This window comes from Eriocheir sinensis, chromosome 12 (assembly GCF_024679095.1).
Source record: "Eriocheir sinensis breed Jianghai 21 chromosome 12, ASM2467909v1, whole genome shotgun sequence".
Classification (NCBI taxonomy): Eukaryota; Metazoa; Arthropoda; class Malacostraca; order Decapoda; family Varunidae; genus Eriocheir; species Eriocheir sinensis.
The window spans coordinates 18,195,814-18,223,679 of NC_066520.1; the positions used below are offsets into that span (position 1 = coordinate 18,195,814).

General features: G+C 43.6%; 3 protein-coding genes across 8 annotated transcripts in view; 1 reads left to right on the forward strand and 2 right to left on the reverse strand.

The window, feature by feature from the left end:
• The first annotated feature begins 266 nt into the window (after positions 1-266).
• LOC126997530 (uncharacterized) overlaps positions 267-27,866 on the forward strand; it is a 134,349-nt gene continuing 106,749 nt past the window's right edge. For both annotated transcript variants that reach the window (XM_050858674.1, XM_050858676.1), the window contains exon 1: positions 267-824. The gene's annotated coding sequence lies outside the window, so the exon portion shown is untranslated. The remainder of the gene's footprint in view (positions 825-27,866) is intronic.
• Positions 5,148-12,089, reverse strand: LOC126997533 (pre-mRNA-splicing factor syf2-like). Its single transcript, XM_050858682.1, has 7 exons — positions 11,700-12,089; positions 10,464-10,547; positions 8,391-8,531; positions 7,955-8,079; positions 7,392-7,562; positions 5,709-7,060; positions 5,148-5,421 (listed from the first exon to the last, which is right to left on the reverse strand). The coding sequence occupies exons 1-6, from the start codon at positions 11,706-11,708 to the stop codon at positions 6,895-6,897; spliced, it is 696 nt and encodes a 231-aa protein (XP_050714639.1). The 5' UTR covers positions 11,709-12,089; the 3' UTR covers positions 5,148-5,421; positions 5,709-6,894.
• On the reverse strand, positions 13,415-22,666 carry LOC126997532 (acid ceramidase-like). 5 transcript variants are annotated; one of them, XM_050858680.1, is made up of 10 exons: positions 22,536-22,642; positions 17,204-17,244; positions 15,953-16,037; positions 15,378-15,467; positions 15,078-15,271; positions 14,799-14,943; positions 14,565-14,659; positions 14,094-14,223; positions 13,755-13,976; positions 13,415-13,660 (listed from the first exon to the last, which is right to left on the reverse strand). In XM_050858680.1, exons 1-10 carry the CDS (start codon positions 22,608-22,610, stop codon positions 13,571-13,573), a joined length of 1,167 nt encoding a protein of 388 aa, XP_050714637.1. In that variant the 5' UTR covers positions 22,611-22,642; the 3' UTR covers positions 13,415-13,570. The 5 variants fall into 5 exon arrangements, with proteins under 5 accessions (XP_050714637.1, XP_050714635.1, XP_050714636.1 ...); XM_050858678.1 differs by having other exon boundaries at positions 15,953-16,040; XM_050858679.1 differs by lacking the exon at positions 22,536-22,642 and adding an exon at positions 17,885-18,011.

The window sequence follows — 27,866 nt, forward strand, 5'->3', positions numbered from 1 at the left end:
CCATGACTTTATACAGGTGTCATAAATCAGCTGTAATGGTTTGTAATGTCATAATGAAAGCACTTTTTTTGGTACACAGACATTTTACTCACTTGTCTGAAATCATTGCTATCGAAAAAAGTAGCTACTGAAACATCCTCGTCAATTAGTAGCCTCTTCCATTTAGCGTAATCCGTTTCTGGGTCGTGATCTGTAGAGTCCCTTGATAGAGCCCCTGTTTTCGCCGCGAGACCGTGTGCTAGTGTTTGAAAAGCGCGGCGATATCACGTAATAGTGGATACAAGAGCCCAACACTTACGTAAATATTATCCCTTGTAAAATATAGGCACATGGTGGTAAATAGATAATGATGATGAATAACACAGATCATTCGTAAAAAGTTAAATAATGTAGCCACTAAATTTTGAAAGACCTTTAAACAACTATGAACGAGTGAAGTGTGTGTTTGGCTCAAGCCTCGTTCAGACGGCCGCCTAATGGTCATTGAAATGGTCGTTACACACACACAACGGAAAAGACTGCCTTACAAACAAGCCCTCAACCCATTCTACGTTAACTCAAACAAATATCAATCACAGCACTTCTGGTCTGTACACACACAAAAAAAAACCTACTACCACCTAACTACTGAAGTGGAGTCGAGGCACCAACCGCCTACTCGAGACTTGATTCGAAGCAGTTTCCCGCCGAGGATGCCCTAGGAGTTGCCAGTGTGTCATATTACTTTACTGTGTGCTTGGCCTTTGTGGTGATCAGACGTACGGTGCGGGACTCAAAAGGAACGATTAATAGACACCAGGCTACCCAGTTTCCCGTCGTATAAAGTAAGTAAACAGCTGTAACTAAATAAATGTATCAAAGCATGTAGCACTGAGAGATGGGCGAATTTCCACCATCAACCAATTCTTGCCAATGTATTTATTTTAATTTCATTGCCACAAGCTCTACCTGGCTCATTTATTATAAAGAAACGGTTTCATCCTTTCCAGAGTTCTTCATTCAGTTAAATTGGGTTCAAACTGTATTCAGAAATGCTCGGATGTGTTCAAAATCCAAATTGTTTATCTTCATACACTTACTTAAATTGGGTTCAAATTGTATTCATAATTGTTCAAATGCGTTCAAAATCCATTTTTTTTTCTCTATCCTGCTGCCCATCACCACACCGGGCAGACTTATGCATGCACACGAATTTTGGTGATGGTTCCCCTTATCAAGTTTTCTCACGTCGTTCCCATGCATGAATTAACATATTCGGGCATCCCCCTCACCCCTGCCCTCACCACAGCCACTCCCCTTTAGTTTAGTCATCACCCCTGTACCACCCCTGCCTCTACTCCACCCTCTCTAGCACCACAACCATCACCAGTCATCCACCCTGTCCCTCCATCCTTTCTACCACCCCCACCATTGCCACTATTTCATCTTATCCCTCTGCCATTCTCGCCAGTCTTCCACTCTTTCCTTAGTTACCTTTCATGCATCCCCTCACCTTATCTCCACCCTCTCTAGCCGTTATTAATCTTCCACCCATTCCTCAGTTACCTTCCCTTTATCTCTCTTGCCTCCTTCACCTCGACTCCACCCTCACACCCTCTCTCTTGTTCGTATTTTTGAAGGCTACGGAGAAGTTAAGACAGGTTCCTCTAAGTGTTCTTCCCGTTCATGGCACAGAAGCGTTGTAAATCTATCGCCTGGGTCATGAAACCGCCCATGAAAATCCCTATAACTTCTGCTAGAGCCCTTTTAACTAGATGTACCGTTCTTCTACCTTTCTTACCTCCCCTACCTCACCTCCACCCTCTCTATCATCAGTATTTCACCGTATCCTTCTACCACTTTTGTCTCCCCCTTCAACTCCAGGCCATCACTCCCACCACAAGTCTTCCACCACCATGGCAGTACACCCTTTCCTTCCCACCATCCCTTAACCACACTTGCCTACCACACCAAACTCCAGTCCAGTCTCTATATCACCCTTATCATCACCAGTATTACATTTCACCACCATCACCATCACAAGACACCCTCACCACCATCATAATAATACCCTCCCTGGAACTCATTGATATTCCTCTAAACCAGGGGTTCCCAACCTTTTTGTTCCTCTGTACCCCTTGGGCATTTTTATAGGTTCCCGTGTACCCCTAAAAATTTAGGATAAAAAAATTATGAAATTGTAATATTTTGATATTATTTTATAATGAAATCTGTATGTGTAGACTGATGATATAATTTAAATAAGTTTTGTGTACTGAAATGAGGAAAAAAAAAAAAAAAAAAAAGACTGTGCAATTTGAATGCAGATTACAACACCATGTATTGTACAGTGGTGGTTATTTTCTCGGACCCAATGTACCCCCTGAAAAGTGCAAATGTACCACTGGGGGTACATGTACCCCAGGTTGGGAACCCCTGCTCTAAACTAACTAAAACACTCTCTTTAGTTTCCATCGTCATAACTCTCTAATTACCCCCTCTCATGTCTCTTCTGTGCTCAAGATCTTGCTATGGTGTTGGTGGAGATCTGGAATTGGTTGGAGCACTGTATTGACATATAAAGAAGTAATACATGACACAGCAGTTTAAGTGAGCGATCAAATGATGTTGGTCTTGAAATGTGCAAATAAATTAAAAATGATGAAGTTACATTAAAAGTCGGGAGAGATACAAACGCTAAAATATTTTCTGCTGCCTCCTTACGATGAAAAGAAAGGGCATGTGACACCCTCGTCTTCCCTTGTCCACCCCTGTTATACATCGAAGAAGGTGCTGTGGGTGGCAGAGTAATGTGTCAGTCATTCTCAGCCTTGCATTTGTTAAGATTTTTACCTGGGAGCACTAGATACTTTTTGTAGTGACTGGAGTGCTATGCGGCATTTTCAACTAATGTAGCTATGATTTTATTAAATACAAATATGCAGGAAGATTATAAAATGGGGAGGAAATGGATTTCCGTATAAAAGTGAGAGAGGAAACAAATATGCAGGAAGATTATAAGATGGGGAGAGGAAACAGATCTCCGGATAAAAGTGAGAGAGAGGAAACATATGCAGGAAGATTATAAGATGGGGGAAAGGAAACAGATCTCCGGATAAAAGCAAGAGGAAACAGGTATCTGGATAAAACCGAGAGAAACAGAGATCTGGATAAAAGCGAGAGGAAACAGGTATCTGCATAAAACCAAGAGAAACAGAGATCCGGATAAAAGCAAGAGGAAACAGGTATCTGCATAAAACCAAGAGAAACAGAGATCCAGATAAAAGCGAGAGGAAACAGGTATCTGGATAAAACCAAGAGAAACAGAGATCCAGATAAAAGCGAGAGGAAACAGGTATCTGGATAAAACCAAGAGAAACAGAGATCCGGATAAAAGCAAGAGGAAACAGGTATCTGCATAAAACCAAGAGAAACAGAGATCCAGATAAAAGCGAGAGGAAACAGGTATCTGGATAAAACCAAGAGAAACAGATCTCCGTATAAAAGCGAGAGCAAACAGGTATCTGGATAAAACTGAGAGAAACAGAGATCCAGATAAAAGCGAGAGGAAACAGGTATCTGGATAAAACTGAGAGAAACAGAGATCCGGATAAAAGCGAGAGGAAACAGGTACCTGGATAAAACTGAGAGAAACAGAGATCCAGATAAAAGCGAGAGGAAACAGGTATCTGGATAAAACTGAGAGAAACAGAGATCCAGATAAAAGCGAGAGGAAACAGGTATCTGGATAAAACTGAGAGAGAGATCCGGATAAAAGCGAGAGGAAACAGGTACCTGGATAAAACTGAGAGAAACAGAGATCCAGATAAAAGCGAGAGGAAACAGGTATCTGGATAAAACTGAGAGAAACAGAGATCCAGATAAAAGCGAGAGGAAACAGGTATCTGGATAAAACTGAGAGAAACAGAGATCCGGATAAAGGCGAGAGGAAACAAGTATCTGGATAAAACTGAGAGAAACAGAGATCCGGATAAAGGCGAGAGGAAACAAGTATCTGGATAAAACCGAGAGAAACAGAGATTTGGATAAAAGCAAGAGAGGAAACAGGTATCTGGATAAAACTGAGAGAAACAGAGATCCGGATAAAAGCAAGAGAGGAAACAGGTATCTGGATAAAACCGAGAGAAACAGGTATCTGGATAAAACAGATGAAACAGATCTCAGGATAAAAGCGAGAAAGGAAACAGCTCTCCAGATAAAAGTGACTCCAGATAATTGACTTGTCTGGTCTGCTGATCCCCAATTAGGCATGCTGGCCACTTGAATCTTCTGGCTGTGTTGGGCTTACTGATTCTCGTCTTCCCGGGCAGTCTGCCTCTGCTCCGCCAGAATGTTGATCCTTGGCAGTGGTCAGCAGGTTGCTGATCCTCTCCAATGATATACTTGTGAAGATTGTTCGTATTGGTATTGTTGTGTCGGACGTCCATATGTCACTTATCTTACACCACACGATGTTAATGCATGATTATATTTTCCTTTCTTACAATTATATTTCTACAAGTATGCTTCTCAGACAGCCTTCATAATTATATCACATAGGTCTCGTTTTGATGGAGCTTTCCCACTCTGCAGTGCTCTTCACTTTGAGATTAAATTAATAAAGCAATGGCATGCACAGTTTACTTATACAGTCACACAGTAAACAGATACTTCCCCAGGAATGCTTCAAGTCCTTCATGGTATTGTGAGTCAGGTCAGCCAGCGACATCCATTAATATTAGCTTTGGGTGGGCGTGCTGAGCATGTCTTCTTTGAAGGGACACCTGAGCCTGTCGTTTAAGTTACCACTTAAGGTCTGGGCCTCAGCCGCAGGCCTCGTTAGGGGAATAAGCGTGTATTGTGTTAACTAAACAGACACACTACTGCAACGTAACAAATTCCAGATGCTGGAATTATAATATCTCTAGGGACACTCAGGCTACAGGAATTCTTTCACAGTAGTTTGCATACCAGAAAAGTTGTGTGGTGGCAATGAGTAAACATATTTCTGAACATGATTTGATTGTGAGACTGGTATGATCACTTAGCCATGACACCTAAGAAGCTTTAAAAATCAGGTTTTAAAATGTAATGCTAAGCAATAGTGAATTATGGGGCCATTAGAATAGTAATGAAACCAAGCTTTAATAATAATGAAGAAACTGCTAGTCAGTACTAAAGTTTATTATTTACACATACTCTCAAAATACAGAAACAGGACAGAACAGGAAAAACTGGGGACACTTCTGCTGCAGCCACCCCCTTGAGGGAGGTTCCCATGAAGGAGCATAGTGTCGGAGATAGACATACATAGATTGATAAAGTAATTGATACATGAAAATAATTGTGTGGCATGTGGAGTGAATTTTTTTTATCCAAAGCATTACTTGAGGGCATCTGATGAGAGGGAGGCTCAGGTAGGAACACAGCCACAGGTATTGTCTCCTGGGACATGAATGATTTGTTGCTTTGCACTTTAACCCGTGTCGTGAATGTGTGGGAATTATTCCCTTTCGCGCGGCCGTCGGTGGTGGGAGTTCCGCCATCCGGCAGCAAAATAGCACCTCTTCCCAACATCATATCTATGCCGTGCTGTAGACACTTCAAATTTATTTAATCGTGGAGAGGAAGGATTGGCGATGAAAAAACAATATAAATTATTATGTTTTCGTTTGAAATTGCACACGGGCATTGATGAAAGACACCTATTTTACAAAATCTATCAGCACCGCCTGGGACATGAACGATTTGTTGCTTTGCATTTTAAGAATAGGATGCCATGACTTGCTTGTAATTTGAAGGTATAGCATGGCCTGTGTCTATGGAAGAACTTTGCCCCTCATCAGGTTTAGCCATAAAAGAAAAAAATAATTATTCTAAGTACATGAAAGGCTTCCCACAAACAGGATCTGAAGTAAAACAGAAAACATAATTTTCATCACTGTCCAAGCAAGTTACAAACGTCTGAATTCTCAATCAATGTTTTTCCCTGAGATGACCTTAAACCCCCATACAAATAATTTTGTACTTCGTCTTTCCTCATGCTAAGCAGCTGAACTTCAAACTATCTCAGGCCCTGCAAACACACTCATCTGGTCCTGGAGCTTTGTTTCTGGGTTATACATTGCTCCAGATAAGACAAAATGGAATGGTCCTCCTTTGGACTTCAAAACCAGTTCCCTTGATAAGGTAGACAGTTAGTTTTCAGGTTATACAACAGCAGTGTTAATGGTTAGACTTTGCCTATCAAGAAATGACGAGCCTGACTTGCAGGTTCTAACAGAAAAAGCCCTGCAGGTACTGTGTGGCCTTGCTGTCCTAGTCACCCATGCCTTTGTCCTCACCTAGTCATTCCTCTCCCAGGATGGCAAAGCTTATTATCAAAACAGCCAGTGAAAAACTGCCAGTATGTTTGATTAGCCAGATGTTACCATTTCGGTTTATTTATTTTATATTCGTTTACATATTTGTACCAAATTTTTATATATCAGAAGACCTAATGGTTTGGGTCTCTGGGAAGAAAGCACTGCACTAGAGGTTCTGGCTGGTGAAGGGGAAGACAGAAATGGCAGATTGAAGGTAAAGGAGTGTCCAGTTTATTCTTTGTGGGATATAGCATAATGCGTGGCACCACACAATTTTTGAAATCCTTCCGTTTTTGTCACATTGCCGCACACAAAAGGTGTTCCGATACTCTCTACTGTGAATATCAAATACTTTTTGTACATACTTTGATGAAAATGAAAAAATGGGTTAAAGTTCTGTGCAGGTATGACAGTAAAACTATCTTCCAATGATTTACCCTAAAGATGTAATAATGGGCAAGATCTGACCCAAACCACTCCAAGGTGCATGCATTGCTGGGGACACATGACCACCAGACAACAGTCCAATGTCACTGACCACTTGCCACACTCAAACAGCAGTTCCACGCTCCAGGTTCTGCTTGATTTCCTCCGTGTAGTCGCCATAGAAGCGCTCCAGCTTCTTGTTGAACTTCATGTTACGCTCGTTGATGAAGTTGATGTCTGCATCGTCGTCGTAGATGCGACGGCGGGAATACTTCTCCCTCTTGGATATCCTGAAGACAAATTTCATGTTAAGATGGAGCCAAGAACACAGAATTTTTTTATGGAGTGACCAGTGGTGAACCAATATTTTCATAATTAAGATTTTTAAATTGCTGCACAACTGAAACGAGGCATGATGGCACAAGAATGAGAATGGCAGAGTTAACGACTAAAAATTATTGGAAGTATAGAGCATGTATAAGCTAAGGATGGGTTTTCAAGGGATAAAGTTTGTATGGTGACAGCCTGGCAATTAGTCATCGGATCACTTTCAGATGTGGAGTTATGTTCCTGTAGCCGTTGAGTAACATTTCCAACACTCAACAAGGTAATGCCACTTACTGTTTCTCAAGGTCATCCACCATGGAATCAATGGCATCGTTTGAGTCCTTGTGCAGACCAATGGAGATGGTGTTGTCATTTCCATAGAAAGCATCTTCCCCGACTGCTTGCTTCTCCCGTTCATACTCCTCCATGTTGACTTTCTTGTTGTTCATAAGCCGATTGTACTGTCTGTAATCAGAGACATGTTTTACATGTTTAAAAACAATGATAAAGAATTTCACTGATGCATTCATTATTAATCTATTACTAAATCAGATTTCCTGGTTGTGGTTATGGTTAATCACTCTATCAATGAAGAAATGATCAAGCAAGGAGGGGAAAGGACCTTAAGGTTCTTCCAGAGTATATTTCACTCTGATGGACAAGAGCTCATTACCTTGGGACACGGCAGGTGTAACATTGAGGTGTAACATCTTACCCATTTATCAACCAACCCAAAAGGGATGATGAACAGTTGGGTGCGCTGTACACTGACTGCTCAGGCTGGGGGTTTGAACCCGGGCCCATGGAGGCACATATTATATTAATTATTTATAGATAGCTAGGAGTTCAGTTCTGACCTGATGGTAGCGTCCTCATAGGTGGAGAAGCCCTGGTCGGGGTTCTTCTTCTTTCTCCGTCGCTCCCAGCGCTCGGCTTCATCAGCTCCAACCTCTAGCAGCTTGAGGCGGTCATAGTCTTTACCCTGGAGAGGAGAGGAATTTAGTATGGGGAGGAATAGAAATTATGAAAATTCTTCTATTGTCTCTGCATCTTAGAATCCTTCCCCCTCGAGGATAGTTTCCACTCAGAAAAGGGCGTCAGAACTTATAAATAGACAGTAAATATGTAATGTGTAATGCCTAGATTTATAATTACCTTATTTATGACTACATTCTAATATTCCTGCATTATAGGAACTCTACGATAATGATAAATCCGTTTATGATAAATAAGAGCAATATTCTGAGAGCCATATTTTTGCAAGTTAGGAACCACAAACAATAAGGAAAATACCTCTGCCTCAGCTGCCTCTCTGCGCTGGTCCTCGGCAAGTTCAGCTTCTAGTCTCTGACGCTTCTTTGCATGATTCTTGGGCATCTGCTTGAGGCGGTCTTCCTCCACTACCTCCTTGTGGTTGAGTATTGAGGCTTCGTTCTGTGGGGAGAGGAGTGTTCAGTGCCATATTCAGAACACAACAACTTACTTGGAGACTTGAGATAAAAAAATATACTCATAAACAATCAAAGAGAGTCAGTGATAAGAGCCTCCACTTTATACAGAAGAAAATATCTATGCCATATTATGCAAGTTTAGGGTATCTTCAAACACATGATAGCCAGCACCTTATGGTATAAATCAACAAAGAATGACCTCACTTTGTTTTATAGAAAGTCTCATTAGTAAGGAAGCATACATGAATTTTCTGAGTCAAGACCTATAGTAACTGTTTGGGGTTTTGTTAGGTTAGTTTAAGTTTACTATGCGTTTCAGGCGCCATGAAACACAGTTTTTCGAATATAACATTTTAACAAAGTGTCGGACAAGGAGGGTATTTTGGAAGACGATGATTGAGACCCCGACCTAATTGGCAAAAATAGGCTTGGGTGCCAAATGTGGATGATTACAGCACTTGTAAGAGTAACTTTAAGGTAAACTTCACTAAAATATACAGGCACGGGAAGCGAGGCTAGGTGCCGTCATCTCATATGCACCGCCTCTCGTTCAAGTCGTGACGTCAATGTGACGTTTTGCTATGAAGTAGTAGTAATCACTGACTCAACTGGTTGTTTTCTCTCTCTCTCTCTCTCTCTCTCTCTCTCTCTCTCTCTCTCTCTCTCTCTCTCTCTCTCTCTCTCTCTCTCACACACACACACACACACACACACACACACACACACACACACACTAATCCAGCCCTATACATAGGGATGATGCTCATTTGAAATTATTATAATTTGCGAAAAAGTGTTACTCGCAGGAAATTACTTATCCTTTGCATGGAAAATACGGTCTTTGGTACAACATGCTATAAGTATATAACATAGTGCAGTGGTGGAACTATTGTTGCTGTGTGTGTGTGTGTGTGTGTGTGTGTGTCTGTGTGTGTGTATATGTGTGAGTGAGAGAACTACCATTTGAGTCAGTGATTACTACTACTTATAGTAAAACGTCACATTGACGTCACGACTTGAACGTGAGGCGGTGCATACATGATGACGGCACCTAGCTTCGCTACCCGTGCCTGTATATTTTAGTGAAGTTTACCGTAAAGTTACTCCTACAAATGTCGTAATCAGCAACATTTGGCACCCAAGCCTATTTTTGCCAATTAGGTTGGGGTCTCAACCATCGTCTTCCAAAATACCTTCCTTGTCCGATGCTTTGTTAAAATGTCATATTCGAAAAACTGTGTTTCATGGCGCCTGAAACGCATAGTAGGGTATCTTCAAATACATGATAGCCAGCACCTTATAATATAAATCAACAAAGAATGACTTCACTTTATTGTATAGAAAGTCTCATTAGTATGGATGCATATATGAATTTTCTGAGTCAAGACCTAAAGTGACTATTAGGGGTTTTGTTAGGTTAGGTTAACCGGAGGGTGGCATGAGCCTCAATAAGTGCCACTTAAACAATCCTGCCTGCGTCTCCACCGGGCTACAGGACATTCACTAACAGCCTCATAAAACTGAAATCTAAATAGGCAACAATGACCTCAGCCTCAATAAACAAGAACAAAAAAAAGCCCATAGGCACCATAGGGAAACTTGTAAATTTTCTAAATTCTCAAAGTTCCAGAAAATTCCCCAAAATTCCCATGGAAAGTTTCCCAGTTCAAAATTCATGGGAATTTTACAACCCTAAGTCTGTATCAAATACTTTATGTATTTGATGCATTGAGTATGTTGTAGGATGTCTCAAGGGCAGCAAGTCATATGCAGGACTCAAGGGGGAACATATAACTATTAAACTATCATCCTGAACTATCCAATATGTATACACCAGTAATGTTTGAGCTCTTGGTGATGTATGAAAAATCTTGGTTATTTATGTACAATGGACATCATACACAGAACACCTTACCCTCTTTGTGTGTAGTTTGGCGAGACGAGCCTTGAAGTCTGCCATCTTGTTTGACGTGCCTGAGCTTCCCGCCCTCTCTTGCCTCTGTGGAAATAAAAAAGGGTTAGGATTCTCATGTCATAGGCTAGTTCATGTCATAGTTTGTTCAGTATATGCACCTCGGAGTGGTGATTAGCCCTTAGACAGCGGTGGATCTATATATAGATGGTCCAAAATTCAGTCAGTCAGTTTTGTATAGCAGAAATGTAACAACACTTCCAAATTGCGGTAGACTCTATATATAGACGATAGTTAAAACATCCAACTATATTTATGCTACGGTCCTAAGGTCGGCAGCGACTATATATAGACCATACATTTTGGAAGGAACTACCCTTCAAATACTACCACAAAGGGTCCCGAGAATGACATGACAAGTAAGAATTAAAAGATACAAGGAGTGAGGGAGGCGAGGGAGAAGAGTAATGGCGACAGTGAGAAACAATGCAACCAACAATGCGTTCATTAACCATACCAATGTAACTCAAGGTGCCAAAAACAGGACTCATATTTATTCCAAGGGTTAGTACCAATGTAACTCGAGGTGCCAAAAACAGGACTCGTATTTATTCCAAGGGTTAATACATTTAGCTAGGAATCCGCCAGACCAGATATGATCCCGACCCAAGGCAGACGGCACTCAGCCCACCCATATTCCTTTTTTTTTTTACAGACCAGAATTGATTCCGACCCAAGGCAGCTGGAACTCGGCCCACCTAGATGATCATTCCCTCATTAGAACTGGTCGATAAATGGGTACCTGGGGAAGCATGGGGAAGGTGAACTAAGGTATCCCGAATGCCACACCTGCCCTGTGTCTCGGTATTAAAAAAAAAATCGTTCCAATCCGCTACAGGTTTTTCTATCAATAATTAAAATGACACAAAATTCAGAACTAAAAATTAAGTTGAAACAATGCAAATGGCTATATGGAAAGTTTCATTTAGTCGGCGCAACATCTGTGGTCATAATTATGCCGGAGAGAGGCAGAAGGGGAAGGAATTATAGGAGACGGGACACAACCCCCGATTAATACCTGGTACCCATTCACTGCTGGGTGGACAGGGGCGTAGGGTATCGGAAAAGCCGCCCAAATTTTTCAACTCTGCCCGGGCTATATGGAGGACCATGCAGTTAACTTACGCCATATAAATTATAACACACACACACACACACACACACACACACTGAGCTTACTCCAGCCATGGCGATAGGTTCAATCCTCCTTATGGTGTTTCTTCTTCGCCTGGAATGTTTAACGGTGGGTGAATTATGATGTTTGTTGTCAGTCCCTTTCTTCTTCTTCTTGTGTGTTTTATGGGGCTAGTTAGGCTGCTTTCCCTTACAGCTTCTTCTGGACGTGCGTTGTTTACCTTCTACAGGATCAGTGGTGCCACCTTTGCCAGACTATCCTACTTAGAGCCTCGTATTTACCAGTTTCTGAGCCGTAACTATTTCCAAAAAACACCATTAACCATTTTAACGATAACTATAGGTGAAGGCAGTTATTGGGGTCGAGGAGGTAGTTTTGGGGTCGGAAATCGGCAAACATAGGAGGCTGAGTACGACAATCTGGCATCGTTGAACCGTGCTAGAATGGGTACAGCAAGTGACGCAACGCTCGGTCCGGGTCTTGGTTGTGGACTGTGCATTATCAAACACTAAGGTCATCAACAAACTTCATTTTATCATTCATCAACAAACAGAAATTATAATGTGATAGCGTATTACAGTGAGGAAAGTTACGTACTACTGAAAAGGAAAGTGTGTGATTAAGAAGGAGGACCGAGAGGAGGAGGACCTAAGAAGCGATACAAAGTGTTACTGGTTAAAAGAAGATATTATTAAACGTATCGAGCTTTCTTTATTACTATTTCCCAAGGGTGGTTTTCAATTCAAGGTGCAGAGATCATGTTAAACTATCACTAGGATCATTAAACAGTCCATGAAAAGCGTAGGAACCTCTACGAGCGGCTTTTCAAACTGAGGTCAGTACTGAGGCGCCGTTACGTTTGATACAAACTTTAATTTCTTTACCCCAAGCTCATTCTCCTTTGTTGTTTACTTGCAACAATAAACTATCAATCAATCGATCATTCTTCATTCCCCACGTAGTTCATTTTAAGCTCCTGTTCAGTGTTATTAATCAAGAACTAAAGGAAATTAATGATAAGGAAAAGATCGGGTGTATAGTAAGAGAGCGAGGATCGAGAAACGAGCGAATATAAGGGATAGAAAGAGCTCATTAAGATACGAGGAATGATCAGCGTGCTCATTACGCATCCTGCTATTATATGACAAACACAGGAATGAGGAATAAGTCTGTTCTGGGGAGGAATTAGTCTAGGATGTTTGCTTCGTCCTCTATGGGAGGTAGTAATGTAAACGTGGCTGGCTGTTCGTAGACTTGTCCGCGTCATTGGCCGGGTAACGCTCCGCCTGTAACACTTTTTTGTCCTGTAGGGTGTAGAAAGTTGAGGGCATTCTGGTGGAAATCTCTGAATAACTTCCTCCTGATCAGTCTGCTGGCGCTAAATGTGTTAAGAGATTTCCCTAGACTTTGTTGTTGAATTTATGGGGTTGAATTTATTGTGTAGGGTCCAGCGAGCTGTTGGAAACTTTGTGTGGCAAACTGCAATGTTGTTTTGTTACTAAACACGAATATTTGGAAGACGAGTGTCGGTCCTGGTGCTAATACTACTAATGAATATACTATTACATGTGCTGTTGCTATAAATACAACAGCTTTTATTACCGCTTCTGCCGATGATATAACAGTTCTCATGAGACTTTTCATCTTACAAAGTGAGCTCTTTTTTGTTGATTTTCACAATATTTTGGTGCCTGTCGTGTGTTTGAAGATAACGTCAATAATGTTTTTAGGAAACTTTATTTATGAGTGAAAGGCATAATCATATTCTATTTTATTTTGATTACACAAATTAACTTCGTTATTTGGCATATATATTAGGTATTCTGTTTTAATAAATTACCTTACTGAGGTTCATTCACATATATTGTATATCCACAAAGCCACGCAGGATGGGCTGGGGGCCACGGGTCACAGGTCACCAGGGCCAGCAGGGGTCGGGACACGCACGCCGCCACGCGTGCACCTCCCCGGACCGCACGTCCATGAGTGCCGTGTAAACAGTTCCCTGTAACGCAAATTTACATCAATCAGCACGTCATAGCCTGCCGCTAAATATTCGATCAATGGTCAAATCTCTTGTCCAGTCCACACCCCGCTACCTTGTTCAGCACGGGGCGGGTGGAGAGCACGTTGTACAGCAGGGCGGGGGAGGCCTGTTGCACGCCCCCGGCTGAGAGGCAGTGCCTGGCGGGTGTCCTGCGGTCGTCGAAGAATGGGGGACTCCTCCAGTGATCGTAATTTGTTTGTACCAAGAACCACTCGCCAGACTCTCCCAGCGTTGCCAAGTCAAAGTTGTCTCGATCCCTCGTGATAATGCATCCCTGCGGAATTTAATTTATTTACTCATTGATTGATTCAATTATACATTTATTTGACTATATGGAGTTAAGTAAAAACGTCAGGGAGATGAGAGACATCTGTGTATGGGCACTTCGTACCTCGCCGGGCTGGGTGCCTCCCAGGATGAAGTAGACAGGCGCCAGCAGGCGGGGCGTGGAGAGGGCCTGCCAGGCCTCCGTGTAGCTGGTGGCCTTCTCCATGACCTCTCTCGTGAGAAATGACACCCAGCTGTGGACAGATTTTCGTAAATGTTACAATATCAGGGCTATAAAGATCCCTAAGTCGTTCACCAAAATTGACGTATTTTTTACTAAAAACAATTTTTATACAAAAGACTTAAATTTCGGCGGACCTTAATGACTGTCTTTTGATATTGAAAAGAAGTGTTCATGCCGGGGAGGGGTGCATAAAAGGGACATTGAAATTGAATGTCCATATATAAAGAGTTTAGGATTACTGTTAAATAGCTATTTAGCTAAATCTAACTAATAGTATAAATCTTAGAAATCTTCCCACAAATATATATTTAAGTTTGCCCTCCTGATGTACACGCTCACAAACTCCCTCACCGCTGGTCATGGTCGTGGAACAGCAGCCACTCCAGCAGGCCGAGGAAGCCTCCGTTGAGGGCGAATCTTTTGTTCAGGGAAAAAGTGAAGGCGTCCTGTTTGCAAAATATGACATGAATCATTGCGTTAGCTATGTAAGGGATATGTTTACATAAAACCACAAATCGAATAGTAATTGTGATGAACATTTCCAGATTTTTCCTTCTTGTCCCGAGACTGGTCGTGTATACTTGCCTTCTTGACGGCAGTCAGTACACCCACGTAACCGGAGAAGCTAAGCGACTCAAAGACCGTGGCGTTGTTCTTCGTCCAGCGGAGCCGCACCGCCATCGGCTTCAGCAACTCTGCAACCGTCCAGGAGTGGTTCCGTGCGTCCCATCTGGCGGCATAGTAGTTGCCTTCTCAAGAAAGCGGCTCCTTCGCCCACCCATGCACACAGTACTTGGGGACCAGGAAATGTAGTCTTTGTCGCACTGGGTTATACTGAAGAGCACAAAAGAGAATATAACCAACCCTAAGAACACTCCAGTGTCCAAATTCCTGGCGTGATAAAGATGGCCGGACTGGTCTTGGATCACCAATGAAGTACACAGAGTGAAGGCCTCGTAGAATATGTTGTAGAGAGTCACAGTGCTGACAGGCAGTCCCGTAGCGGAGGCGATCCCCTCGATCTCCTCTTTGTACGGTTGTGGCAGACTGTCAGTCACCTGAGTTTAAAACAGACATTCAATAATGGCCTCAAAGTGGCTGATGTAGAGATAAGTGTGTAGGGAGCTACCGACAGTTGTCACAGTTACGAGAAGAATAACTTACCGCTGTAAGACTACTGAGGAGGAAGTTGAAGATCCTCTCTCCGGCGACTTTCTTGACTAGTTCACTCATGTCATCGATCAGCGCCACGACCTATTAAGAAAACAGCTGTACCACCAGACCACACTGCGCCTCCACCACCACCACACACCATGCCTCTCCACTGACGCAGCACCATCACCCGTGTATCACCAACGCTGCACAAACACTACCATTGCATGTCATCATCATAAAATATATTGCACACACACACACACACACACACACACACACACACACACACACACACACCGCTCCGGTAGCTCAGTCGGTAAGAGCGCCGCGCTGCAAGGCTTCACGGCCAAACAGGCGGGGGTTCGAGCCCCGCTCAGGCCGGATTCTTTCCGTTGACTAGGAGTGGTTACTGTCCCCCCTTGAGCAAGGGGAATGGGGTGCGTAGTGTGTGAGGTCCTGGCAGTACCCAGAGATCGACAAAATGAGCACTTGCTCACGTCGGAAGGGTATCTGCTGGCGAAAGCGAGTCCAACTCGTGATCAGGCCGTGGTAAATTACACACACACACACACACACACACACACCTGGGGTCCCTTGTCCTTCATGAGGGTTGTCCAGCGGTCTCGAGGCGGCAGGTCCAGATTCACCTGGTAGAGGGGCACCTCCTCCCTGCTGCCAGATAGGGTAGGGGGCAAGGGTTATTACTGAGCTTTTTAGTCATTCATTTATCTAACTATCTATGCCTATCTATCTATATCTGTCTACCATGTATCCATTTACTCTGCTGCGTATCGAGGAAAAGAGGGAATAAGTTATGAACATCTGCTGTCTCGTGCACACGCCCTGCCCCAAGGGTGAGTCAGCGCTGGCTCTTATTGGCAGGGTCTGTCCAAGGAGCCTAGAAGCATTGGTCCTGTACCCCGCTCCGTGCCTCAGAGTAGGGAGAGTTGCCTGAGGGCGTGCCTATGTACGAGGAGGTTGGCTTGACTGTCGTATCTGAGAGTAAGTTCGAATAGTCTGTTTTAGATGGTATGTTTTGAAGTGTTGAAAAAGTGGTTTACCCTCGTTTGTTTAAGATGTCAAATCATTTAGACCTTCAATTTTTTGCGTTCACTTTTTTTCTTTTCAACCTGCTTGTTAGAATCGTCGGGTCAAAAGGATTTTAGCGTAGATAAAACCGCGTCAGTGACCAACAAATGCTGTTCAATGATATGTATACATTTACAAGAGAAAAAATGCGCTTAAATACCATTAGCTGACATCATCAAGCATGTATGAAGGTCCTAGTAACAATCTAACCCCCCCAAAAAAAACAAAAAAAATCATCCTGCTTTGTACTTCACTTTTTTTTATGTGCATAGCCTCTCCTAGTCATCAGGCGTGGGTCATAAATGGACAAAATCCTCGTATTGCTATTGTATTGAACTGCATTGCATTCTAAATCTGTCGTGTATGAGAATGAGGAATGCCTTGTTATCATGAGTGTTGGTTTTATCGAGGGGCGTGAATTGCCAGTCAAGCAGAGGTGCGAGGCGATAGTTATGTCGATGATCTGCTGATAACACACACACACACACACACACACACAGGCTGTGGTCAGTGATACAAAGACTGACCTTGGGATAAACAGAAACTGGCAACATACAGGGAGACACTGCTAACAAGCCCCCTCCCCAATCCCCGTCACAGGCTTGCTCAAAGCAGTCAGAAAAGACATATTGAAGCATTGACAGATTGACTTAAAGAACAACAACTGTGAACTCGAATTTAAAGCACGAAAACAAAGCGAGGACAGAATTGAAGGCAACAAGGATATGAGCACTCTGAGAACGTACGTCTTGTTAGGAGGATACGCCGCTGTTTCGCATCCTGTGAACTGAAAAATAAAGAAAAATTTCGTTTAGAAGTGGGCGTGTGAAGTGCGTGTTTAAACAACGATGACACAATCTGTAAATGTTGGAAATATATCGTTTTATTCTTTTCCACATTCAAAATCTAGGTGGACAGAGGTATGAGTTTATCTATTTATATATTCATGAATGTATGTTTAAATCAATTACATCTAATCTACATGCTAACATCCACACGTGCATTTATAATATCAAGTGTTGGAATCGTTTAAAGGCCAGTCGTTGCTTTGAACAATCCAACTATTTCTTTAGGTCATCACGTTTGAACCAAGGTAGTAATGAGAACACAATGGGAAGACTTTGTTGATACTGAGGCATGACGTGAGTGGTTGTTAGGCACTTAAATGGTTAAGTATTAAGATGAAGAGACGATGTATTATGGAAAACCTGCACCACATCACTGAACACATCAAGTCCACAGTCATGCGCTACACAGGCCCATCCGGTGATGTCACAAGGTCACGAGTGCAAGCTCTTCCGTTCTGTCTGGTGTAGGTGGTGGCGTTTCAGAATGTTCCCAAATAAACCTTTCCGTCCATTACCCTTCCCTCACGGCAATCCTCTTTAGTATGATGGTTTCTCAGTATCACTTCACGATAAACATACCGCTTGTGCCTCTGCTAGTGAAAGGAGGGAGCCCACCACCGCCAACACAACCACCACCGCCGCCACCAGCCACATGATGCTTACTGGCACCCACACACACTGACTGAACCGCGTCTAGGCTAGGCGTTGCGATTAGATACTACGCTTATCTCGAGGGAGGCTCCATGCAGTGTGTATGTTAGTGTGTGTGTGTATTGGGGAAAGAGATGCACCCCTTAGCAACACTATACAATCAAGATCAATAAATGAATAACGTAATTACTTAGGTGTGCGTGTGGTATTCGATAGTCTTGTTGTATATTCGAGCCGCCTGGAATTGTTAAGTCTGCCACTGCATCTTATCTGAAGGAGATCGGTGAGTCGCGAGGATTTTATGGGGAACTATGAAATTACGTCAGGTAGTAAAATGAGAAAAGGGGATACAGAGAGGAAGCAAACACACACACACACACACACACACACACACACACACTCTGTCCGTAGACTTTTCTGCGTCACTGCATAGGTTATTCTCCGCCCGTAACATGCCTTTCGTATCGTAGGGTGTAGGAAGTTTGGGGTATTCTGGTGGAAATCTATGAAACACTTCCTCCCGATCAGTCTACTGGTGCTAAATATGTCAGAAGATTTCCCTTGAATTTATGTTGTTGAATTTAGTGTTGAACTTGTGTAGGTTCCAGCGAACTGTTGGAGACTTTGTGTGGCAAACTGCAATATTCTTATGTTACTAAGCACGAACATTTTGAAAACGAGCGACGGTCCTGGTGATAATACTACTAAAGAAGCTATTACATATGCTGTTGCTATAAATGCAACAGCTCTTATTACCGCTGCTGCTGCTGATATAACACAGTCATCTTATAAAGTGAGCTCTTTCTTGGTTGATTTTCTCGATAAGATGGTGCTTGTCGTGTGTTTGAAGATAACGTCAATATTTTTTTAGGAAATTTTATTCATGAGTGATATATTCTATTTCATTTTGATTACACAATCAACTTAACTTCATTATTTGGCATATATATTAGGCATTCTGTTTTAATAAATTACCTTACTGAGGTTCATTCACATACATTGCATAGTCACAAAGCCATAGCTTAAGACTTAAGTTAATGTGTGTAAAAAGTAAACAGAGTCTTTGGTCCGGTGTAAGGTTAGTGTTGGCGCCGCAGGATGGGCTGGGGGTCACGGGTCACGGGTCACCAGGGCCAGCAGGGGTCGGGACACGCACGCCGCCACGCGTGCACCTCCCCGGACCGCACGTCCATGAGTGCCGTGTAAACAGTTCCCTGTAACGCAAATTTACATCAATACGGACGTCATAGCCTGCCGCTTAAAATTCGATCCATGGTCTAATCTCTTGTCCAGTCCACCCCGCTACCTTGTTCAGCACGGGGCGGGTGGAGAGCACGTTGTACAGCAGGGCGGGGGAGGCCTGTTGCACGCCCCCGGCTGAGAGGCAGTGCCTGGCGGGTGTCCTGCGGTCGTCGTAGAATGGGGGACTCCTCCAGTGATCGTAATTTGTTTGTACCAAGAACCACTCGCCAGACTCTCCCAGTGTTGTCAAGTCAAAGTTGTCTCGAGCCCTCGTGATAATGCATCCCTGCGGATTTCATTTAATTACTCATTGACTGATTCAATTATACATTTATTTGACTGTATGGAGTTAAGTAAAAACTTCAGGGAGATGAGAGACTCGTACCTCGCCGGGCTGGGTGCCTCCCAGGATAAAGTAGACAGGCGCTAGCAGGCGGGGCGTGGAAAGGGCCTGCCAGGCCTCCGTGTAGCTGGTGGCCTTCTCCATGACCTCTCTCGTGAGAAATGACACCCAGCTGTGGGAAGACTTACGTAAATGTTACAATATCATGGCCATAAAGGTCCCTAAGTCATTCACCAACGTTGACATTTTCTACAAAGAACGTTTTTTATACAAAAGACTTAGATTACAACGGACTTCAAAGAGGCGTGCATAAAGGAAAGGGACAGTGAAATTGAATGTCCACTATATAAATAGTTCAGGATTACTGTTAAATAGCTATTTAGCTAAATTTAACTCATAGTATAAATCTTAGATAAGTCCCCAATAATATATCTCAAAGTCTGCCCTCCTGATGTATACCCTCACAAACTTAACTCCCTCACCGCTGCTCATGATCGTGGAACAGCAGCCACTCCAGCAAGCCGAGGAGGCCTCCGTTGAGGGCGTCTCTTTTGTTCAGGGAAAAAGTGAAGGCGTCCTGTTTGCAAAATATGACATGAATCATTGCGTTAGCTGTGTAAGGGATATGTTTACATAATACCACAAATCGAATAGTAACTGTGATGAACATTTCCAGATTTTTCCTTCTTGTTCCGAGACTGGTCGTGTATACTTGCCTTCTTGACGGCAGTCAGTACACCCACGTAACCGGAGAAGCTAAGCGACTCAAAGACCGTGGCGTTGTTCTTCGTCCAGCGGAGCCGCACCGCCATCGGCTTCAGCAACTCTGCAACCGTCCAGGAGTGGTTCCGTGCGTCCCATCTGGCGGCATAGTAGTTGCCTTCTCAAGAAAGCGGCTCCTTCGCCCACCCATGCACACAGTACTCGGGGACCAGGAAATGTAATCGTCTTTGTCGCACTGGGTTATACTGAAGAACACAAAAGAGAATATAACCAACCCTAAAAACACTCCAGTGTCCAAATTCCTGGCGTGATAAAGATGGCCGGACTGGTCTTGGATCACCAATGAAGTACACAGAGTGAAGGCCTCGTAAAATATGTTGTAGAGAGTCACAGTGCTGACAGGCAGTCCCGTAGTGGAGGCGATCCCCTCGATCTCCTCCTTGTACGGTTGTGGCAGACTGTCAGTCACCTGAGTTTAAAACAGACAGTCATTAATGGCCTCAAAATGGCTGATGTAGAGATAAGTGTGTAGGGAGCTACCGACAGATGCAAGAAGAATAACTTACCGCTGTAAGACTACTGAGGAGGAAGTTGAAGATCTTCTCTCCGGCTACTTTCTTGACTAGTTCACTCATGTCATCGATCAGCGCCACGATCTATTAAGAAAACAGCTGTACCACCAGACCACACTGCGCCTCCACCACCACCACACACCATGCCTCTCCACTGACACAGCACCATCACCCGTGTATCACCAACGCTGCACAAACACACTATACCATTGCATGTCATCATAAAAATATATTGCAAACACACACACACACACACACACACACACACACACACACACACACACACACACACACACACACACACACACACACACACACCTGGGGTCTCTTGTCCTTCATGAGGGTTGTCCAGCGATCCCGAGGCGGCAGGTCCAGGTTCACCAAGTAGAGGGACACCTCGTCTCTGTAGCCAGATAGGGTAGGGGGCAAGGGCTATTACTGAGCTTTTTAGTCATTAATCTATCGAACTATCTATGCCTATCTATCTAACTATCTATATCTCTATCTATCTGTCTACCACGTATCCATTTACTCTGCTGCGTATCGAGGAAAAGAGGGAATAAGTCATGAACGTCTACTGTTTCATGCACACACACACACACACACACACACACACACACACACACACACACACACACACACTTACCTCGGGATAAACAGACACTGGGAACATACTGAGAAACACTGCTAACAACCCTCCTAAAAAAAAAAAAAAAAAAAAATCCGCAAATCAGTCAGACAAGACATGCTGAAAGATTGACAGTTTGACCTATGAAGACACCAGTGAATCATAATTTGAAGCATGAAAAGTAAGCGAGGAAGAAATTGAAGGCAACAAGGATATGAACACTCAAAGAACTTACGTCTTATTAGGAGGATACGCCGCTGTTTCGCATCCTGTGAACTAAAAGATAAAGAAAGGTTTCGTTTAGAAGTGGGCGCGTGAACTGCGGGTTAAAATGATGACGACAGACAATTTTTAGATGTTGAAAATATATGTTTTTGCAATCCTTTCCCACATTCAAATGGGTGTATGGAGGTGTGAGTTTATTCATTTATATATTCATGAATGTATGTTTAAATTAATTACATCTAATCTACATGCTAACACTCACACGTGCATTCATAATATCGCTGATCATAAGGAGTAACACCTGATGGAATCGTTTATAGGCCAATCCAAGAATTTCTTTAGGTCATCACGTTTGAACCAGGGTAGTCATGAGAACACAATGGGCAGACTTTGTTGAAACTGAGGCATGACGTGAGTGGTTGCTAGGCACTTGAATGGTTGAATGTTAAGATGGAGAGACGTTAAACATTTCGTCGCCCAAGCATAGGCATTTCTATGAGTAGTTCCTTTACCCTTCTGGTTATTTGACCCTTCTTCTGTACCATAAATATAAACAAAAACACTCCATTTAGCCCTCCTAATCTCCTGTTTGGCCTTTAGATATAGTTGATGTGAGGGGCGGAAGCGTCTGACAATCCCAACCTTTAAGTCCACAGTCGTGCTACACAGGCCCATCCGGTGATATCATAAGGCCACGGGTTCACGGGTACATCCTCTTCTGTTCTTTCTGGTGTAGATGGTGGCGTTTTGTAATGTTTCCAAATAAACCTTTCTGTCCAGCACCATTACCTCACGGCAATCTATATAATATACTTATGTCTCAGTATTACTTCACGATAAACATACCGGTTTTGCCTCCGCTGGTGAAAGGAGAGAGCTCGTCACCGCCAACACGAACAGCACCACTCCGAACAACCACATGATGCGCACTGACAGTCTGGCACCCACACACTGACTGAACCGTGTCTATCTTCCGAGGCTCCGTGCAGTGTGTGTGTGTGTGTGTGTGTGTGTGTGTGTGTGTGTGGGGAGATGCAACACTTACCTACACTCTACGTACAATCAAGATCAATACATGAATAGCGAAATTACCTACGTGTACGCGTGGTATTCAATATTCTTGTTGTATATTCGAGCCTTCCGGAATTTTTAAGTCTGTCACTGCATCGTATCTGAAGCAGGAGTTCGGTGAGTCGCGAGGATTTTATGGAGAACTGTGAAATTAAGTCAGCTGGTAGAATGAAAAAAGGGGATAAAGAAGAAAACCGAACACACACACACACACACACACACACACAAGAAAGACGTAAAGGTACAGGTGTCTTTCAGGAAACCATTCTTTACACACCTTACACTCAAGTTTTGCGCAATTCCAGAGGAGTGGCTAATATTACATTGGTTTAGTGTCTTTCAAAGGTGCAGTGGAGAGCCTCATAATGTCGTAAGGTAACGTGAAGTGTGGCTCTGGTGATGTGGCTCGCAGGGGTGGTGGTGGGGAGGGTCCATCTTACCACTGGCCGAGAACTAATGATCGTTAGCAGTAATGATTTCTTGGGCCATCAGTGCCCCGCCGGGAGGTATTTAGGTCAAGAGCCATTAGCGCCTTGCGTCTCGCCCTGATTAATGACGGACGGGCTCATGTCTTTCGAAGCTGATTACTGCTGAGAGGGCGATGGGCGGGGGCGTGATTGCGGCCGGGAGGTTCAGGGAGAATGGGAAGGAAGTGCCGCCTCGGAACCGCGGGCGCCTGGATGCTGGACTGAGATAAAGTTGAGCTATTCATTTGATGTGATTTGCTTCTCTTATACACTGTGACAAGAGGGAAAAAGTTCATGCATTGGTTCCTGTTAAATAGCTGATAATTTTAAACTGATAAGGAGAATGAGAAGGAACTGTCGCCTTGGAACCGCTGGCGCCTGGATGCTGGGCTCAGAAAACATATTCACTTGATGCGATTTATTTGTTATATGATGTGACAAGAAGGAAAAATGTATTCAGTGGTTCCTGTTGTTCCTCGGCGCCAAGAACAAACGCTCCCCTCCTCTTGTTCCTTTTGATATCATAAGCTAGTTTAAAGTCATTTATTTATAATTCAGTCGATCAAATATAAGCTATACAGGATTTATGAGGTTGCCTAGTCCCTCTGGCAACACTCATAATTATACAGGAAAAACAAAAAGAGGTAAAAATTAAAGAAAGTGAAGAAAATACAGAATGTTTATCTTATTCAATCATATTAGACACACAAATGAAAATGAAGTCAAACAATGAATTAAAACAAAGAAAATGCAGGACGTTCATCATATTCAGGTTCTTCAGACGCACAAATGAAAATGAAGTCAAACAATGAATTAAAACAAAGAGAATACGGTACGTTCATCATATTCAGGTACTTCAGACACACATTGAAAGAAAATGAAGTCAAACTGAATTAAATCTAAGTCGGATGGCAAAAAAACTAATTTACTCTGTAGCACTTCGACGAGGGAGGACGCGGAGTGCGGGAATGGCGTGTCCGTGCATGTCCTCATCTCATAATTACATTGTTATTAGGAAGGGTGGCTCCCCGCTACCTGAGGGGAGGAGTTATTGCTTATTATGCTTGCTGTGTGAAACCTTACCCCTCTCTCTCTCTCTCTCTCTCTCTCTCTCTCTCTCTCTCTCTCTCGTCGTGGAAATAAGGGAAAAAGAGGCGGAAAAGTTTAGATCTTCACGACACACACTCAGCTAACACACATCTCACGCCGCCGGGGCCGCTGGTGCTCGCCCGCCCATGAACTGCATCACACACACACTGCCGCTCTGAAACACTGTATGGGCGTAGTTTTTCCAATACAAACTTAAGTAATTGTGCTTTGGTATACGTCACCAAGAGAGAGAGAGAGAGAGAGGGAGAGGGAGAGAGAGTAAACGATACCAAATGCAACGGCCTTGGAAGCGCAGCAAAGTTATAATGGAGCAGACCATGACGCGGCTATCCTCTGATGAGCGGCTTTGGTCCAAACTTTTGTGATCCGGGGACTTGTCAGGGCGGGGTTAGGGCTCGGCGTGGTGCACTCCGCGGGGCGCTCCTCTCCACTGAGCTATCGTCCTTGTTTCAGAGCTGGGTCCAGAAAACACAAGCGATAAGGTCCTCGAGTAGACTGTCCGGTTGTATCATCTGTATAGTGCCGGGAAGATATCCAGCGATGGGAGCGTGGGGTCAGATGATGCCTGGAAGCCGTTCTTGGCAGTTTTGTGAGTCTCGTTAGTGTTATATCGGTAACGACGTTTTCTCGCGTTCTGAAAATTTGTGGCATTCGTATTTTTACGGCGGCGGCATCTGAGTGCTATTCCTGTCCGCGTCTGTGTAAAAATAACTTAATGGAAGGAATATCTGTCTTATTCATGACCTGGACACTGGATGTGGGTCACCAGTTCTCGGCAAGTTTTTAGCTTTGGCCCAAAGAGGCGAAAGTGTGTCAGTTGGTGTTGCCTTCACGGGACGGCGCTGTTGCAGGATCTGGCGGGCGGGTAGTGGGTCGGGGAGTGTGTCTTGGAGGGCCCCGTGCTCGGAGGCAAGTCTTCCTCACACAATCCCGAAGAGGTGAAAGTTAACGACTTTGCTGCGCCGGCTTGATGGCTTCCCTCGTGGCTCTTTGATGTAAATTATTGTACCCTTTTTTCCTGTCGGTATTTTCCACTTCCTTACTCTGATTACAGCTTTACGACATCACGGCTCTCCAAGTTATTAATATTGCTTAAGAAAGTTGTCGACGAAGATCATTATGCCGGCGGGTGAGGGCCGCGGGGGATGCCCTCCTTGTCGATTTGTAATTAGTGACAACGCCGACGCGGGATGTCTGTGTGGCCGAAGGTCCTCCCTCCATGTGGCTTTGCTTCCTCTGCCCAGATTGCTGCTTGATTATCTCCTCGAGGCTCCTGTGCTGCTCATTGGGCATTGGCAGGGTGGCGGCGAGACTCCTGTGCTACTCAATGGGCACTGGCAGGGTGGCGGGAAGGCTCCAGTCGTTTTTAATTGACTTTGTCCCTTTTGGGTTGTTTCCCACACATAGGGTCTAGCACGAATGAGGTGGTGATGAGCGCCGAGGCCACGGCAGCTTATCATATGCCCCTTAACTTAAGCTTTACATCTGTATACACGAGAAGACAAGTATCTGATGCTGGTAGAAACGCCAACGTGAAAAAACGGACGGAATCGTGAAAATCCTCAAGTGAATTTATACTTAATTAATGTTACTAATTAAAGGTGAGACATCCATTCACAAGGAGAAGTTACCTTTCCTGATGCGGACGTTAGCCGTACAGACAGACAGGCCGATGTCCCTCGTGTGAATAATAAATCACAGCCGAGCGAGCAGACGTGTTATTAAGGGGCCGAGCAGCCGGCGGCGGCGCCTCGGGTCATCCTCGTAATTGCATCGTGGAGAGGCTTGTGTGAAGGCCGAGAGATATTGGGACGAGCGTGCGGCCAACACCTCGTGCAATAACCATGGGGGAAGGGGGGGAAGAGAGAGAGAGAGAGAGAGAGAGAGAGAGAGAGAGAGAGAGAGAGAGAGAGAGAGAGAGAGAGAGAGAGAGAGATTATAGACATTCAAAACCAAAAGGAATATGAGAAGACTTTAAGGACATATTTGGATATCAAGTAGAATAAGAGTTTATCGAGGTTGTGCAGGACATGTTACCTTATCATGGACTGTACGGTACAATAGCAGAGGTTCATTGCTTCAATTATCATTTTGTGGAAGAATTTGCTTATTTACGAAGTTTCAATCTGCAGGCTAACTGGAATTAATCATGAGAGGGAAAACACGTACGTTGATAAAACATTAATTAACACACTACAAAGCGTATAGGAAGCCTGTTTGAAAAATACCGATCATGTAATTATCAAATGCGAAAAACGGGAATTATTTTTTTATGTTCCTTGACGAAATTTATCTTCTCACTAAAATTCTTAATTGTGAGAAGCTGTAATTATAATGACGTGATTCTTTAGGGGGATTTATGTTGAAAAAAATATATTATGCACCGACGGCTGACTATTTCAACCATTGTGTAGGAGTGAGAGATCACACACAGTCTATCAACCTCACTCTTTCCTTTTTTTCCTTTTCATCATCATCATCTTCATCTTCATCATCATCATCTTCATCATCTTCATCTTCTTCTTCCCATCAAGTAAAGCACAGCAGCCAGCACGATCCAAGCAGCAAGAGAAACCGCATTATCATAAAAAAAATCCGCCAGCGCCACCACGGACAGGGCCAACCACTAGGGACGTACAGGGAAGCTTAAAGACACTACAAGCCTGCACAAGGGAAGAAACATTACACACAAATAAAGGACTATTTACCGCCACCACAATAAGTGAGTGATTGCGTCTGGTTATTGGGATGGTGGGACGGGGAGCAGGTGTGTGCGTGCGTGTGTGTGTGCGCCAAGGATCAGCCGTGGGCGTCGCTGATCACCGCCGTTATTAAGGCCTCGTACGCCTCGCCGCCCCGCCTCACCCTCGGCTGCTCCTCGGGGCGGGCAGGCGTGCTGAGGGGGCGCCGGCTGCTGCACAGGGGGGGACACGAGGGTAGTCTTGCCCTTATTGTTTGGCGCACAACATTAATGGCCTCCTCAATTTTTAGACACGCTTTGTTGTAGGCTATTTTTTGTACGGTAAAGGAAGCAGCCCAAGGGTAATAATAAATGAGAAAAAAAGCCCGGTAATCAATGTAAGTATAGATGAGTGGCCAAAAGAGAGATCAGTTTCGTGTGGAGAGATGTATTGATACTCTCCTATGCTGTAAGATAATATGACATAATACTGTTAGAATATTAATAATGTACTAACAGCCCAAGCAGCCCAAGGATAATAATAAATGAGAAAAAAAGCCCGGTATTCACTCCAAGTATAGATGAGTGGCCAAAAGAGAGATCAGTTTCGTGAGGAGAGATGTATTGATACTCTCCTATGCTGTAAGATAATATGACATAATACTGTTAGAATATTAATAATGTACTAACAGCCCAAGCAGCCCAAGGATAATAATAAATGAGAAAAAAAGACCGGTAATCAATGTAAGTAGAGATGAGTAGCCAAAAGAGAGATAATTTTCGTTTGGAGAGATGTATTGATATTCTCCTATGCTGTAAGATAATGATGACATAATATTGCTGAATACT